The sequence below is a fragment of the Mus caroli genome, chromosome 12 (assembly GCF_900094665.2).
Source record: "Mus caroli chromosome 12, CAROLI_EIJ_v1.1, whole genome shotgun sequence".
In the NCBI taxonomy this organism is placed as follows: domain Eukaryota; kingdom Metazoa; phylum Chordata; class Mammalia; order Rodentia; family Muridae; genus Mus; species Mus caroli.
In genome coordinates, this window is record NC_034581.1 from 47,068,255 (window position 1) to 47,086,018 (window position 17,764).

Genomic DNA, 17,764 nt, shown 5'->3' on the forward strand with positions numbered 1-17,764 from the left:
AAGGAAGGAAGGAAGGAAGGAAGAAAGAAAGGAAGGAAAAAAGAAAAAGAACCACTAGATAAAAACAAAACCACAATGACCAGGAATTGCCATAGTCATCACCTCAGTACATCAACAAAGGAGTATCAAAAGTTTCCTCAAACATTTTAACTAAGGTCTGGGGCTCAGTGGTTCAAAGGATTTGCTGCTCTCACAATGGACCTGAGTTGAGTTCCTACCACCCATAGGTAGAATCCAGTGCCCTCTTCTGGTTTCTACTAGATGTGCACACAGTACATGCGTGCTCACACACCATAGGGAGAGATGCAAAAATACTCATATACAAAATATTAAAAAAGATTTTCAACTAAAAAGATTTGGCAAGCTATCTTTGAAGACACTTCTCTATAACTTTCAAAAGAGTTTCAAATGATTTAACACTTCTCTGTAACTTTCATACACTGACTTAGAAGAGAACCCCTACATGTAAACTTCACAGTGAGAGTTAGATGTGTGCCTTAGATGAATGGCGCCATACTAACTTATGTATCCGGGTACTTTTCCTACATGTATAAAAGTATACCAGGCACACAGCTCCTAGAGTAAGATGACCAGTAGATGCCAGATAAAGGCATTGATCCCTGGAACTGGAGTCATAGATATCTGTGAGCCACAATGTGGGTGCTAAGAATCAAAACTGGAATCCTATGCAAGAGCATCCAATGCTTTTAAATACGGAGTCATTTCTGCAGCCCAATTCCATACTACTTTAGTTGAAGCCTTCATCCAGTTTTTTTTCTTTCAGATTTTCTACCACATAAGAAATAAAAGAAGAGAGGAGAGGGAAGGGGGCAGGGTGAGGCAAGGAGAAGCGAACCGAAAGGAAGAGAAGAGAAGGGGATGGGATGAAAAAATAGAAAGAAGTCAATGTTATCTTTTAGGAATTAGCTGATCGTGTAAAGTGACCTACAGCCAAGCCTGATAACCAATGTCCAATCCCTGTGACCCAAATGTGAAAGGATAATCAATGCTGAAAGCTGTCCCTGCTCTCCAAAAGCAGCTGTGGCACATGCCTATGCCCATGCCTACATACATACATACATACAAATGGATCTCTTAAAAGCAGCATTATGGAAACCATACAGTAGAGTGAAGCATGTTTTTACTTATACTCAATACAAGCACTTTTGTAACTTTTTATTTTATTTTATTTTTATTTTTTGGTTTTTCGAGACAGGGTTTCTCTGTGTAGCCCTGGCTGTCCAGGAACTGACTTTGTAGACCAGGCTGGCCTTGAAATCAGAAATCCACCTGCCTCTGCCTCCCAAGTGCTGGGATTAAAGGCGTGCACCACCATGCCCAGTGAGTGTGACTTTTTAAAATTGAAATCATTACTCACTGTCTTAATAGCTGTCTGCCTTGCTTCCATGTTAGTTGGCTATTCTGAGGTGCTGGAGGAGCCTCCACATCTTTGGTTTCCTCTGGAAATTAAAGAGGGGAAGTTTCGCATACATTATTTCAACTTAGTGTTCAGGTTTTTTTTTTTTTTTTTTTCAAAAATAAATTTACACATGAAAATATTTTACATAAGACCGGAAAAAAGTTAACAATTTACTACAGATCATTTCTTCTTTAACTGTTAAGTCAGTAACTCAGGTGCTCTACCTGCTTTAAAAATCAAAAGACCTCAGATGTGCTTTAGCAGGATTAAAAAACTAAAAGTCCTAGACTTGAAAACAGAATTCTGCTGTGTCAAATACCTTTAAAAGTCAGAGACAGACTTTTGGCAGACAACCAAAAGTGAATACTTGCCTCTTCACTCCACTGATCCCTTATAATTTATACCTTAGAAATAAATATCTTTTATACACACAAAACCAGAAAATGGGCTTATTACATTGGGGCTTTTTGTCTGCCTACTGAGACAGTCTTATTTACGGATTTAGGCTGGCATCAAATTGCTCCTCCTATTTCAGCCTCCCAAGTGCTGGAACTAAAGGCATGTGTCACAATACTCAACATTATAGCATTATATAACAGTATATACAACAGGTAAAGAGCCACATTTTAGTCTCTGATAATAAAGTGTTTGCATTTACAAAAGAGGAAAAAGGAAGAAAGAATCCACAGGCTTAAATATAGCAACATGCTTACCATGTGCAAAACCCTAAGTCCAATCCTCATTATTGAATTAAACATGTTTAGTAAGCAGTGTAAGTTCAGATAAATTAAGTTTTCAAAAATTATCCCTATAGAAAACTAAGAACTATTGTGGGCACTATATTATCACCATACAGATTTGCAGTATCAAAATAAATGTATTATAAGAGACACACTTGAAAAACATCATTCCCCTCACAGCCCATACTGGGATCATTAAGATAATTCTAAACTATTAGTTCCCAGACTCCTTAGAGTCACTTAGTACCTGTTGGTAATATTATAATATCTTTTGTAGCCATTACTTCCTAACCATAACAATCTCATTTTCTTCTTATTCTTTCTTCAAACACTAGTTATTTTCTAATTTCTAGAATTACTTAATTCTGATAGTCTCTTATTTTTCATTTTATAGCATTTAAAATTAACAACTGGGGAGAAAAACATTTTAAAAAATCTGACTACTCAAAATCCAATCAGCAAACAACTAGTAGCAGTTAAGTCTCTCATTCCCAACTCCACAGCAGGAGCCAGTGCACACGCTCTATTATACTCCAGAGAACACACCAACACTTACGCCACAGAGTCAGGGGGTATCACAGTGATACAACACTTAGCATAGAATATAGAAGCCTACATTCCATCCCCACCACTACTGCAAAATAAAAGTATAACATTTTACACAACGTATATAAATATTTATTTAGCCCTTTATGCTGAAATGAGTTTTTATTATTTCACTATGACAGTTAAAAATTCTGAAGTATATTATAGCAATATAATTTAATGGATTTTGAATAAACAATCAGCACCTAGCTTAACAAGCATCAATAGCTCTAGAAACTCTTTCCCTCTAACCACTTACTAGCTATTCTAAAATAGTATTAACACCATCTCAACCTCTAAAACTTCATTTGTGAATGTGGCAGAATGATTTCTATCAATTTTCAACCTTATAAACTTGACACCTATGTTGCCAAGTTTTGCTGTAGTTAACTTACTTTTATTGCTAAACAGTATTCTGTCCACTAATATATCATATTTATCCATTTTAATGCTGACATTCTAGTTGCTTCTAGATCTTCACTATCATCAAGGGTATGTATATATATGCATATATATATAATACATACACACATTCATACATATGTGGACATTCATATATATATGCAATTCTTATATAAGCTGCAGTGATCAAATGTTTACATTTCAAGTAGTAGAATTATCAAATTACTGGGTATTTATGCTGTGTTCCCTTTATAGATACAAGGGCACCTTAGGGCCTCTGTTTATTTACAACCCCACAATCAACATGCACAAATAAATTCTGCTAACTCTAAAACCTCATCAACATGTGACATTCCTTCTCTGTCATTCTCATAAATGCTGAACTATATTTCACTGATGTCTTTGCCTATACTTCTTGAATAATAACGTATCACATCTACTTTTTTTTTCTTTTTGTTCATTTTTTCAGACATGATCTCTCTATGTAGACTTTGCTGTCCTGGAGTTCCAATTATGTACACCAGGCTGATCTTGAACTCAGGGGTCTGCCTGTCTCTGTCTCCTGAGTGCTGGGATTAAAGGTATGTGCCATATCCACTTTTTTTTTTTTAAAGATTTATTGTATGTGAGTACACTGTAGCTGTCTTCAAACACCCCAGAAGAGGGCATCCCATCCAATTACAGATGGTTGTGAGCCACCAGGTGGTTGCTGGAATTTGAACTCAGGACCTTCAGAAGAGCAGTCAGTGCTCTTAACCACTGATCCATTTCACCAGCCCCCATATCCACTTTTCTACTCAATTATCTATTTCCTAAACTTGCAAAAGTTAAATCATTTACATGCTTGACTACAACTGCTTTCAGGTTTAGGAAATATGCAAAATGATGAGGTATAAACATCTCTAATTTCTGTTAAATCATATTTTCTTTTTTACATTGATTTGAAGGATTTTATAAAGCCAATTGTTTCATTTAATATTTATCTACAAATATACTTTGATGAAGATAATTTTCTACTTAGCATGGTATATATTTGCTTACTTCATTTTTGTTTTCTATCCAATATTCTGAATAGTTTTCTGTATCAGCAAAAACATTTTACTTAGTTTTTTGTCATGTTTCATATAAGTAAAATTATTTTACTTATGCATATCATAGAAAAAAGATACCTGTCTGGGTACAATTTTAATTATCGGTAGGAGCAAATTACATGCTAACAATCTTGCTCTATGCAAACTAGTACAATACAATAAGCTCAGCTAAGCACAAGCTCTGCTCCAGGAGCAACAACCCAGGCAACTCTAACTCTCTTCGTTTTCTGAGAAAGCCATACCGGAAAGAAAATCAGTGAAGAAAAACTTTAAATCCATTTTTCCTGCATATGTTTTGAGCCTCATTTACTACAGTAGTCTTATTGTAATTAAAGGTAGTAAATATATACAAAAATACTTCCACCTGTCATTTTTCTAAGACTTACTCTTAGTTTTTTAGCAAAGGGTTTTTCTGTTGTTTCTTTTTTGTTTTTCGAGACAGGGTTTCTATGTGATAATGCTGGCTCTCCTGGAGCTCTGCAGCAGGCTGGATTGAACTCACAGAAATCTGCACATGCCCAGCAGGAAAGGGTTGAGACTGGGACATAGTTGCTAAAAATGACCTTGGGCTCCTGATCCTCTGACCTGTCTAGCCTGAGATGATGAGTATTATAGACAAATACTGTTCTTCTCAGTTCTTACTCTCACTCCTCTATGGAGGAGAATATGGTAGTATTCTCTAGAATCAGAATGAGCCTTTAGAACCACTCAAGAAACATGAATGGCGTGTAAATCTCAGTTTGTAACAACAACAACAACAACAAAAGGTTCTGCTGCTAAAAGCCAAAGCAGGGAAGGCCAAAAAATAAACAATCCGGGTGGTATTTATGGTCTGCTTCTTCACTTATTATTAAACCAAAGTCTAACCAGTATTTTTTTTAAATTTACTATTAATATCAACACCTATGTAAGTTTGAACCGTCTTACTATACACTTTGAAAAACCTTAAGGAAACAAAATTTTCATATTAAAATTTAAAAAAAATGGTTGCTTTAGGAGCAAGCTACTAATAACATCGTAGGCTTCTATTAGATTCCATCAAAAATGTCCGTAAAATCGGGCATTCTCCTCTGTACTCCAGCACTCTGAAGGTAGACACAGGACAGTCACATGTTCAAGGCTATCCACTGATAACTATGGAGTTGAAGGAATCATAGGATACACAAATCCCTACTTTAAAATAAGAGGGAAATGGAATAACCACGATCCAGACACTTAAGAAATAGACGATTGCTAGTGTGATTCCTGAGTCTGCTTATGTTAAAATATTCTTCATTCTTTTAGATTCTATACAGTTATATGGACACCTAAACTAAACTTAACTTTTTCCTATATCCAGTCTGCTCCAGGGTACACATTTATAAACTATTTTTCTCATATTTACTACTTAATACAGAAGAAAGCTAATTGGAGATAATTTTCGTACTCTAAATTTTATATGACTGCTATAAAATCCAATCTAGCTAACTTTCCAGTATCTTAGAACTTCTCCAGATAAACCTTTTTAAGTATTAAAAATATAGCTTAAGCTTGTGATTGCTGCCACATCAAACGACCTGAGCCAAATTCACCCAAAACCCACATGAGAGAAGTTCAGACGTAATTCCCAAGTGCTCCTGACTGCCCCCCCCCACACACAAAATACATACATAAATGAAAAAACACTCCTGACTGCCCCCCCACACCCACACACAATACATACATAAATGAAAAAACACTGACTGCCCCCCCCCACACAATACATACATAAATGAAAAAACACTCCTGACTGCCCCCCACACACACAAAATACATACATAAATGAAAAAACACTGGAAAGGGAACAGCAACTTATTATGTAGCCCTGGCTGGCCTGGAGCTCACTGTGCAGAACAAGCTGGTCCTGAACTCAAAGGATCTGATCCTGAGTTCATGGCATGTACCACTATACCCAGCCAAATATAAATAAATATACACACATATACATGAGGGACAAAAATTTTTTACAGCTAAAAAAAAATAGTTACTTTACCATGTTTTGATTTTAATTACTAGCAAAAAGATATCCATAATTTTATATAGGTTTCACTTTGGAGAAAAGAGGGTTGAGAGGCAGATGAAACAAATTTTTGTTTGGTATTTTCACCAAGGGCTGCAGAGATGGTTCTTGGATTAATAAGATTCTATACTGCTCTTCCAGAGGATCCGAGGTCAGTTCCCAGAACCGACATTGGGTAACTCAGAACTCTGTAACATCACCTCCAGGGAATTTAATGCCCTCTTCTATTCTCTGTGGACTGCAGCACTCATTTGCACATATAGGAATACTCATGTACACACATATACACATTTTAAAATAATAAAAAATATACTATTAACATTTTTTCATCAAATTTTACAGTTTATAATAATCATTCATCTGATGCTATAAAATCAAAATCAGGATAAAGCGTACATGCCTGTTACATAAAGATGAATTTTTTTAAAAGAATAAAGTTTACCTGATTCAAAGGTGGGCATTTTCAAATCACCTTGGTTCAGATCTGTGCCATATTTTAATTTGTGATACTTTGCCCTGAAAATTTAACAATTGGCAAAAAATAATTATTTGTTTATAACTGAGTACTGCTATGCATTACTCTAATAACAAAGCAATGTGTCCATTTTAATTTTTTTTGGCGAAAAACACTGAAAATGTATAGAAATATAGATAAAATATACAAAAGAAAATTACCCAAGTAACAAATACAGGTATGTAAAAAGATAAATTTCTACTTTGTTTAGAGAGAAAAAAATCTGAAATATATGGAAAATATATTACTTCTCATTTTTTCATTTCTTTTCCCATACACTAAGTAAAATGTGAAAAGGCCTTCAATGAGGTGTACAATGATGTAAAAGGGGACAGCACTGTTCTTCTGCTCTGGGCACAGTAATGAACGAGATACACGTACCTTTCTTGTTTTAATGCATACTCTAACATCTTTATTCTTCTCACTAAATCCTTCTTCAAATTCTCTTGACCTTTCCTTTCTCCTTGTAAAAATGCAATCCGTGCCTAAAAACATTAAGACGCATTTATTTCATTTTTCCTTAACCAACCAGCTAATTAAAATAGGAAAAATAATAAATGTAACATGCAGCATTTTTATGCATGACCTCAAGACAAAACCCATAAAAATGATCAACCAAACTTTCCACCAGATAACATAATGTCTTTGAAAATAAAAATAACCATACAGAGGCCATTTCCTTATGATTCTTTAGAGCCTCTAATAAGATTAATGCTTAATCTTTATATAACCCTGTAAGAAATTCTATGGGTAAAAATTAGCACAATTTTAAAAATCTGAAGGTGGTAGGAATACAGAATAGCCATTGAGGAAGAGGGTTAAAGAGAAAAGTTCTCTGTACAAGGTGGACAGAAAGCTAACATCCACTTGATTCTGGGAGTTTTTCCCCCCGTGAGTTAATTAGAAATTAGAGATCTGAAAATAAGACTGAACTAAGCCTGGGGTTTTTACCCATACTCTGGTGAGTGATCAGGAGTTTAAAATTGAACAAATAATACTAAAAACAAATGGATCCTGGGGTTTAAGATAGAGCTAAGGACAACAAATAAGACAGCCACAAGGAGAGGAGATAAAGAGAAAAGTGAAATGACTAAGGGCCTAAACATTAGAGTATTTATATATTTAAACTAGCATAATATTTACAAAAACTAAAATCATATTCACAAACAAGTTTTTTCAGAAACTTCAAAGTACAGAAACATCTCTTAGCATCTTTTCTGAAATAATTAAAATTAAAATTTGCTTTTGAGACAGGGTCTTAGACACCAAACTGTCCTCAGACTTCACTCACCTGCCTCTGCCCCCTGAGTGCAGGGATTGCAGGCATACACCACCACCATGCCCAGCCAAAAAATGTTCTATTATACATTTCCATTCTACCATCCCATTCCAAATGAGTTTCAATTCTTGAAATAATTTCAGAGTATTACAAATAGTTCAGCTACCACTTGTTTTGTGGTCATTTCTTTTTGTTACCATTGAAGAAGGAGGAAGAGGAGGAGGAGGAGGAAGAGGAGATTTCTTCTTTAAAAAATTTTAAAAGGCATAATGGTGAACGCCTTTAATCCCAGAATTTGGAAGTAGAAGCAGGCAGGTATCTTTGAGTTCAAGGCTAGCCTGATCTACATCTAAAGTTTCAGGACAGCCAGCGTTATAGTGTGAGGCCGTGTTTTGTCTGCATGTATGTCTGTGCACCATGTGTATACAGTGTGATAGTTATGAGCTGAACCCTAGTCCTCTAGAAGAACAGCTGGTGCTTCTAACCACTCAGCCATAACTCTAGCCTTTCCTTGTCTTTTTCTAGTGCATTATGAGGATTGAATGCAGGTCCTAAGTCTAGCAAGACAAACACCTTGCAAACAGAGCTACCTCCCCAAGCCTATAACTTTTTCTTAATTGCCTTGTGTCTTCTCTTGATGACTTTGATCTGGTAGTATAGTCAACTATTTACTAGTTTTAATCCAACTGAAAGTGTAAAGGTTACATTTGACCAAATAATTAACAGATTTAGCACTTAGTAAAGTATAAAGGGCTTCCTATTACTTACAGGTCATAATTTACTACTAGCAGCACTCACCTCTGCAAACACTTAAATGAAAACTCAAAAGACAAACTTACAAGCCAGAGGTGGTAGCCCCATACCTGTAATCCTAGCACTAAGGAGACAGAAGCAGGAGAATTAAAAATTTGAAGTCACTCTGGGCTACAGTGAAATTATATGAAAAAATTACTAAAACAGTATGATAGTATCAAAACCAAAAGATAGCTATTAGTAAACATGTAGGAGATTCTCACAGGTTAGTAATGGCACCAAAAGAGAAAATAAATGGACTAACAAACCCACTATGCTAAAACCATCAATATTTACCCAAATTAACCAAGAGATTTAATTTCAATCAATCTCCAAATGTACGTCTGCATATATCTGTATGTAAAAAGAGATGGCTCAGTGGTTAAGAGTGCATGTGACTTCACACACACACACACAAATAGAATAAACCTTTAAAGAAATAAAATAAGATTTACAAAGGATTTTCGTTGCCAGAACAGCTCTGGCCACTGGGAAGGAAAAAAGATGCTAAATGTCTTGGCTGGGTTTTTAATCCTTGACAAATGCTAGAGAGATATTTGAGTACTTGTGAAGTGGGACTTCAACTAAGTAAATGCCTCCATCAGACTGCCTATAGGCAGGGCGGTAAGTCATTTTCTTCATAACGGTTAATGTGGGAGGACCCAGCCCACTGTGATTGGTGCCACCCCTAAGGTGGCACCTCCTAGGGTGTTCCAGAGAGCAAACTGAGGAAGGGGTGGGAGGTAAGCCAGTAATCAACATTCCTCCAGGGCTTTTGCTTCAGTGCTTGTCTTCAGGCTCCTGCCCTGACTTACCTCAGTGATAGAGCATGACCCAGAGATTTGTTAGATAAAAATAAAACAAAAAACCTTTCTTCCCAAGTTGCTTTTTATCATAGTGTTTCATCCTAGCAACAGAAACTCTAAGGCAGAAATTGGTACTGGCAGGGAGGTACTGCTGAGACAGACTGGACCCATACTTTTAGGAAAGTTGTGAAAACTCTTTGGGCTAGAAAATTGAGTCATCAGAGCTTAATAATTAGTAAGCTATTGTGGGAGCGTAAGAGAAAATGCTGAAAGCAGTGCAGAAGATAGAATTGAGGCTGCCTTATCAAGCTGCAGAGACAGGTTTGAGTCTCTTAAAGGCTCTATCAGGACCATTTAATAGTATTGTAAATTAAGAATCTGGGTTCTGGATAGGCACAGTGGCACAAATCTTTACTCCCAACACTTGGATCACCGTGAGTTCCAGGCCAGCCTGGTCTACAATCTATGTCTAAGGTCTATATAGTGAGTTCTCAACAGCCAGAGCTATGTAAAGAAATCAATTAAAAAAAAAAAAAAAAAGAGCTAAGGTGATTAAGAAGTGACCAGCATCCGACTATAGAAATGACTTAAAAGTATAGAAATGGTTAAAAGTATCCTACTGCTCTTCAAGAGGACCTAAGTTCAATTCCCAGTACCCCTGTGAGGCAGGTCACAATAGCCTGTAACTCCAGGGGGATTAAAATCTCTGGCCTCAGCCAGGCGTGGTGGTGCACGCCTTTGATCCCAGCAGAGAAACCCTGTCTCGAAAACCAAAAAAAAAAAAAAAAAAAAAAAAAAAAAAAAAACCCAAAAACAAACAAACAAACAAAAAAAACGAAAATCAAAATAAACAAACAAAAAACATTAAGAACAAAAAGGCCAAAACAAGATGAGAATTCCACAAAAATAGCAGTGTGCTTCTTTTCTGTTGGCCAACTACTCCTGGGCATGGGGGTCGCTCTGGAGTGTGCTTTCCACACCCAGGGACACTCCTGACCTGTGAGCTGAGTTGCCGATTTCCAGACAACCCAAGGGGGAGCTGCTCAAAGAACCCTTTCTAAAGAGATCCCCTTCCCCCCTATCCTTTCTTCCCCACTTCCTCTTGTGGGTGATGGGCTTAAAAGGAGGTTAAAGCATTTAAGAACCTTCATTGAAAGTAAGGTTTGAAAAAATTTCAAGTTACAGCCCGTGACCTATCTAGTCTCAGGTTCTTGGCCACATTAGCTGTATCAGGTATGGGCTCCATCTTATAGCATGGACCTTAAATCTAATTTTAGAAAGTGGTTGTCACTCCCGTAACATTTGTGCCACTATTGCGTTACTGTAGGAGGCAGGTCTCTGCTGTAGGTCACGGTGTGTGTAGCTGGGCGATACTGATGATCACCTCTGTCCCCTGGTGGCGTGCAGAGCACCTTCCATGACCGTGAGTGCTAGACAGAAGGGGTAAAGCGTCTATTTGGGCACCAACTCATCTTCTCCATGTTTGATGACATCTTACCACCAGGTTGTGGAGAACAACCAGTACCTTGGCATTGAACTGTGATGTTTGTGGGACAAGAGTCCGTGGTACCCCTTTGGCTAATGATTCAACAAGATGTGATCCATTCCTGGCACTGGAGATTTTATTTGGTGGCATAAGATGTCTAGTTGGGGCATTGTCTCTCCTACTCCATTTGAATTTCTTGCATATGTGTATGCATTTTAGGAAGTGTCTACAGTAGTAGGTTTCCATATATATATATTTAAAAAGAATCTTTAGAGTTAGTTGCCCCTCCCATATTTCCTCCTCTACCTGTCCTCCGTCTCTCTCCCCACTTAATCCTTAGTGTCCAGTTCCTTTTATCTTTCGGCAACACCACACTTGATTTCCCCTTTCTTGGGATATCTCCCCTGGCTCCTTACTGGGTTCCTAACCTCTGTGGTTATTCTGATTAAAAACTCATACACTGAAAGCTTAAAAGCATACCCATGGAAGGAGTTGCAGAGACAAAGTTTGGAGCTAAGACGAAAGGATGGACCATCCAGAGACTGCCCCACCCGGGGGTCCATCCCACAGTCAGCCACCAAACGCAGATGCTATTGCATATGCCAGCAAGATTTTGCTGAAGGGACCCTGATATAGCTGTCTCTTGTGAGGTTTTGCCAGTGCCTGGCAAATAGGAAGTGGATGTTCACAGTCATCTATAGGATGGAACACAGGGCCCACAATGGAGGAGCTAGAGAAAGTACTCAAGGAGCTGAAGGGGTCTGCAACCTCATAGGTGGAACAACAATATGAACTAACCAGTACCCCCGGAGCTCGTGTCTCTAGCTGCATATGTAGCAGAAAATGGCCTAGTCAGCCATCATTGGGAAGAGAGGCCCCTTGGTATTGCAAACTTTATATGCCTCATGTATTAGTTAGGGTTTTACTGCTGTGAACAGACACTATGACCAANAAAAAAAAAAAAAAAAAATCTCTGGCCTCTGCAAGCACCTGCACTCACATATACACAACCAGACTCAGTCACACACATATACAAAATACAAACAAATAAATCGTTGGTAGGCAGTGGTGGCACATGCCTTTAATCCCAAGGCAGAGGCTCAGTGAGTTCCAGGACTGCTAGGGCTACACAGAGAAACCCTATCTTGAAAAACGAAAACAAAACAAAAACAGGGGTGGGACCAGCATCACTGAGGCAAAGTCTTCTGGGCAATGTTTCCTTAGACCAGCACACAGAGGTTAGAGATCAGAGAGGCCAAGGCTGTATTTCATATTAGTGGCATAGAATGAGACAAAAACATTCGATCCCCCTGAACAAGCTAGCTGTGGATTCAGTTCAAAGACCCTGCCTCAATGAAATCAGGTGGAGAATCACTAAGAAAAACTCTCAACTTCAACCTCAGGCCTCTATGTGAGTAAGCATGCATATGCATGTGCATAAGTAAGCATAGGTGACTTAGGCACCCATATACACGTTATACACTCACACACACAAAGTAATTTTTTGTTTTAAGATTCATATATTTATGTATAATTACACTGTTGCTCCCTTCAGACACATCTGAAGAGGGCAGTGGATCCTATTACAAATGGTTGTGAGCCACCATGTGGTTGCTCGGAATTGAATTCAGGACCTCTGGAAGAGCAGTTCAGCACTCTTAACTGCTGAGCCACCTCTCCAGCCCACAAAGTACTTTTTTTTAAAGGATAAAATATGTAGGAATTAACCAAGGATACAAAAGATTTGCACTTTCACTGGTGAATGAAATTACAGAGGATATAAGCACATTCTGTGTCTATGCAACACAACTTTAATAGTTAAAAATGTCAATGCCACCCAAAGTAATCTACAATTATGTTTTATGCACCTTATGTATATACAATTTGTAGCTTTCTTTGAAGGGCTATTATAACCCTGCCTGGTCTAGAACTCTAACCAGTCTGGCTGGCCTCAAACTCACAGAATACTCTAATTAAAGGTGTGCATCAGCATGCCCAACCTTGTATAACATTGTTGTTGTTGTTGTTGTTATTAGGTTTATATAGAAAAGGTTTCTCTGTATAATGGAGCCCTTGCTGTCCTGGAACTTGCTCTGTAGACCATGTTGGCCTTGAACTCACAGAGATCCGCCTGCCTCTGCCTCCCAAGTGCTGGGATTAATGGTGTGCACCACCAATACCCGGCTTAATTAAAGGGGGGAGGAGGGTAAGTTTAGGTTCCTGAGTCACATGATGAATTCCAGGCTTCCTGAAGCTAAGTACCAAGACCTGTCTCAATAAAAGTAGGGGAAGAGCACCCTGCGATGGAATGTGTGGTTGGTTCAATGAAGGTAAGACTTCCAATTTCTTTTTACCTAGAGTGCTGAGGTTTGAGTCCGAAGCTTTACATTTGCAAAGTAAGTACTCCAATGAAGTGTTTTCCCCAACAGAAAAACAGTTGTTGAACACCAGCAAAGTTCTTTATCTGTTGACATCAATTGATGTTTTTAACCACCCTGATCTAAAAAGTAGAAAGGTAAGCCAGGCATAGTGGTGCATGCCTTTAATCCCTGCACTGAATTCGAGGCCAGCCTGGTTCACACAGTTCCAGGGTAGACAGGGGCATATAGAGAGACCCTGTCTCAAATGAACAAAGTAGGAAGGGAAGTAGTTAACTTCACTATTACCAAAGCAAAATGTACAAACTTGTTTCCATCTATCCAATTTTTGTTAATAACTCAGCATAACCCAACCTTGTTCCTGATTTTCAACATCTGGTACCATATTTTACATATCTCCTGAATTCATTCAACATTCAACATCTGACTGCCAAAGAACTATTTACTATTTGCTGATGTTTGGTGACAACCACTAGAGGTCACCAGCATAAAACTCTCAATACTGATTCAAGCAGGATCAGTCTAAATGATTCACAATTACTTGTTTCCCTTTCCAGTACCTTTTACTAAAACAAGATTCAGTTATAAATACTCTCAGGTATTCAGGTGAACCACTGACTTCTAGTGAATGCTATTCTCTCTCTCCATACACACACTGTATACGTGCATATATATTATGGATATCATTCAAGGGCTAAGAAAAATGGCTCAATGGTTTAGAGAGCTTGCCATGAAGCAATAAAAACTAGAGTTTGGATCTAACACGCATGTTACAAGTCAGGCAGCTTGTGCATGCCTGTAATCCCAGCTCCAAGCGAAGCAGATACAGGAGGATTGGGACTTCCTGGCTTCCAGCCTACCAGAGAAACCCAATTTCAGAAGAGACCTCAAAGGTCAGAGAGATAGATGAGGACAACTACATCCTCTTCTGGCCTCTGAGTGTGCATACACATACAATAAATAATCACACAAAAGATTCAAAACTTAGGATGGTTGTGGTAGTGTATATCAGTAAGATATGCTGAAGAGAAGGCATAGGACCACCGGGTTGAGGCCAAGCTGGTTTACACACTCACACACACACACACACACACACACACACACACACACACACGCACAAGAAGAGAGTGAGAGAAAAAGATACTTGAGATTTTGCTGGTAGAATTCGGATCATTAGGGCAGGCCTTAGAAACCATCTTCATGATCTACAGTCATATGAGAAGCTGGTACCATATATTTTCACTGAGATTCACCATGAAGTTGATATTTTTTTTAAAAAAACAACACACAAATAATTCACTCCAAAATTCAGTGTTCTGAGGCAGAACATACAAACCTTTGTATAATCTATCATGTTGTAATAAAAGTCTGTGTCCAAGTCAAAGGGAGGGCACTCTATTTTTATCTTTTCAAAGAAAATACATGAACAAAAATCTTGTATTCGATAGCTTACAGATTTTTTATTAAAATATTTTCCAATTTTATTGATGGAAAGAATTCCAGGGAAAAGAGAAACACTAAGAAAAAAACATACAAAAGCAAGTAAATCTTAAATTTTTTTTCTTGGTTTGAGACAGGGTTTCTCTGTGTAGCCTTGGTTGTCCTAAAACTCACTTTGTAGACCAGGCTGGCCTTGGGCTCAGAGATCTGCCTGCCTCTGCCTCCCAAGTGCTGGGACTAAAGATGTGTGCCACCACTGCCTGACTTCAAATCTTATTTTTTAAGCCTTCTATTTAAAACAAGGTTTAATGAATAATCAAAACAATTATCACCCTCCATGGCTCAGTGATTCAGAGCACAGTGCTCTGCTCTTCCTGAGAATGCAAGTTCAGTTTCCATTGCCCATGTTGGGTAGCAGGTCCTAAGGGAACCAAATTTTAGCATCCATGGACACCTGCACTCTTGTGCACATAATTAAAAATAAAATAAATCAAAGTATCATCAGCCTCTAAATTCCGAACTTCATTTTACACGACCATAGTTGGTTGAAGAATGGATTTTCTTTCTCTTTTCAATGCAGTCTCACTATGGTGGTAGCCCTGGATGGTCTAGAACAAGATAACAGAGTAAAAATACATTCATTCTGTCTGGGAATGGTATAATTTCATCTCTCAGGAAGCTAAGATGGAAACACCCTGAGTTCAAGGCCAGCATAGGTTATATAAGAAGACTATGTCTCCAACAAACAATAATACAAATAAAAGGAGATTAACTTCAAACTGTATAATAAAAACAAGATTACAAACAATACTAATTCTACATTCAAATTAATAGATGGGAATCATTAATCTCCTTAAAATTCAAAGAACACTTAATAATCAACAATTAAATTAGCAACTGACCAAGGGAGTTTCCTAAAATTATTACAAATCTTGATCCTCTGATGGGTGAGAAAACAGCATTCAGCTATGTAATATGCCATTCATGATTAATGCTCAAATCCTTCCCCTAAGACCTTGATACTAGGTGTGTTCTAGAAATTATAAATCCATATCCCACATATAGTAACATATGCCTAACATATTGTTTGATGCAAACTGTGGAAATAGCACAGGCACACACATGCTTGTAAGAAAGTGTCTGTTTATTTCATGTGAATAAGATTATAAACAGCCTTGTCCCTTCAGGTAAGACTTGCCCCTAATGCTTAACAAAAATCATATAAACTCTTTATCTTTTTAAATTTGAGAGTACATAATAAAGTAATAACCATCTATACTATTTTTCCTATATATATGGGTGAGTCTCATTTATACCTTACAAACAAACCTCTGAGCTGGTGTGTGTTTTCCCCTCTTTCTTTACAGAAGAGTTCAGGGACGCACACTTAAAGGAGCTTCTCTTGCTTCTCCCAAGAGAAACAGTGGAACCACTAAGACATGAATCTAGATGACCTTAGTTCAGAGTACACCCTATTACTTATGAAATGATAAAACAGCTATGAATAGCAGGGAAAAAACCATCTAGACAAGAGTTGGCAATCTAATGACTATTAATTACATTCCCATCTAAAGGCCTACATTAACTTCATTTCTGAGTTAGAATCCTTTTAGTTCTGTTGTGTGTACAGGGTATGGAGACCACACATCACTGAGTGCACAGAAGCTCAGGGGACAGCTGGTGGAGGACTTGGTTCTTTCCTTGACCACGGGGGCTGCATGGATACAGCTCGTGTCAGCAGCCTCGGCAGCAAGCACCTCTTACTTGCTAAGCCTTCTTGCTTATCCTGAATTAGAATTCTACCTCATTAGAATTAACAAGCTCCAAGTCAGTATAGTAAAACCAACTGAATTAGCAACAAGAATAAAAAATACTTGCCAGCTCAATTTCAGTCCAAAAATATTGGAATTCAGTCCTTTTTTCATCATTACTAAAATTAGGTGCATGCAGTTGTGCTCTTAACCATTTGGCCATCTCTTTAGGTCCTATTTTGTTGTTTTTATAAGACAAGATCTCAAGAGTCCAAGCTGACCTCAAACTTCTTATACTGCCTCTATCTCTCAAGTGCTACGATTGTCGATGTGTGTAGCAACATGTCCAGTTTTATGTGGTACAGAGGATGAACCGCCTTGGGCTCCATTCACGCATGCTAAGCAAGCCACCACACTATGAACTGAGTTACATCCTCAGATGAACACCTTTCCTCTTATTGAACAATGTCATAAATTACAGTTTGGAGCTTTCTTAATTATAAAATATGCCGGGCAGTGGTGGCGCACGCCTTTAATCCCAGCACTTGGGAGGCAGAGGCAGGCAGATTTCTGAGTTCCAGGCCAGCCTGATCTACAAAGTAGTGCCAGGACAGCCAGGGGTACACAGAGAAACCCTGTCTGGGGATATATATATATATTCATATATATATATATATATATATATATATATGAATACTCTTACATTTACAATCCACTTTTATAAGGTTTTTCTTTTTAAATTTTATGCATTTATTTTTATGTGTATGGACGTTTGCCCAAAGATACCAGAAGAGGATGTAAGATCCCCTAGGAATTAAACCTAAGTCCTCTGGAAAAGCAGCCAGAGCTCTTAGCCACTAAGTTGTCTTTCCACCCCCACATGTACAATTCTTAACAATTTTAGCCTAGAAGTACTTATTCTATCTTTGATATTTTACTTTAAAATAAGGCAAAATTGTTTTATATGATTAAAGGAGAATTCATTTGGTCCAAATAAGCATGTTTCTAATTTCAGACTTTACTACTCTACTGCATACTAATT

The 17,764-nt window shown here is 37.8% G+C and overlaps 1 protein-coding gene across 4 annotated transcripts in view; it reads right to left on the reverse strand.

Annotated features, from left to right (window-relative positions):
- Strn3 (striatin 3) overlaps positions 1 to 17,764 on the reverse strand; it is a 78,696-nt gene that overhangs the window by 40,906 nt on the left and 20,026 nt on the right. For all 4 annotated transcript variants that reach the window (XM_021179720.2, XM_029484720.1, XM_021179721.2 and 1 more), the window contains exons 2-4: positions 7,172 to 7,275; positions 6,719 to 6,792; positions 1,379 to 1,460 (exon numbers count right to left, since the gene is read on the reverse strand). In XM_021179720.2, coding sequence (XP_021035379.1) covers positions 1,379 to 1,460; positions 6,719 to 6,792; positions 7,172 to 7,275 — 260 coding nt within the window. The remainder of the gene's footprint in view (positions 1 to 1,378; positions 1,461 to 6,718; positions 6,793 to 7,171; positions 7,276 to 17,764) is intronic.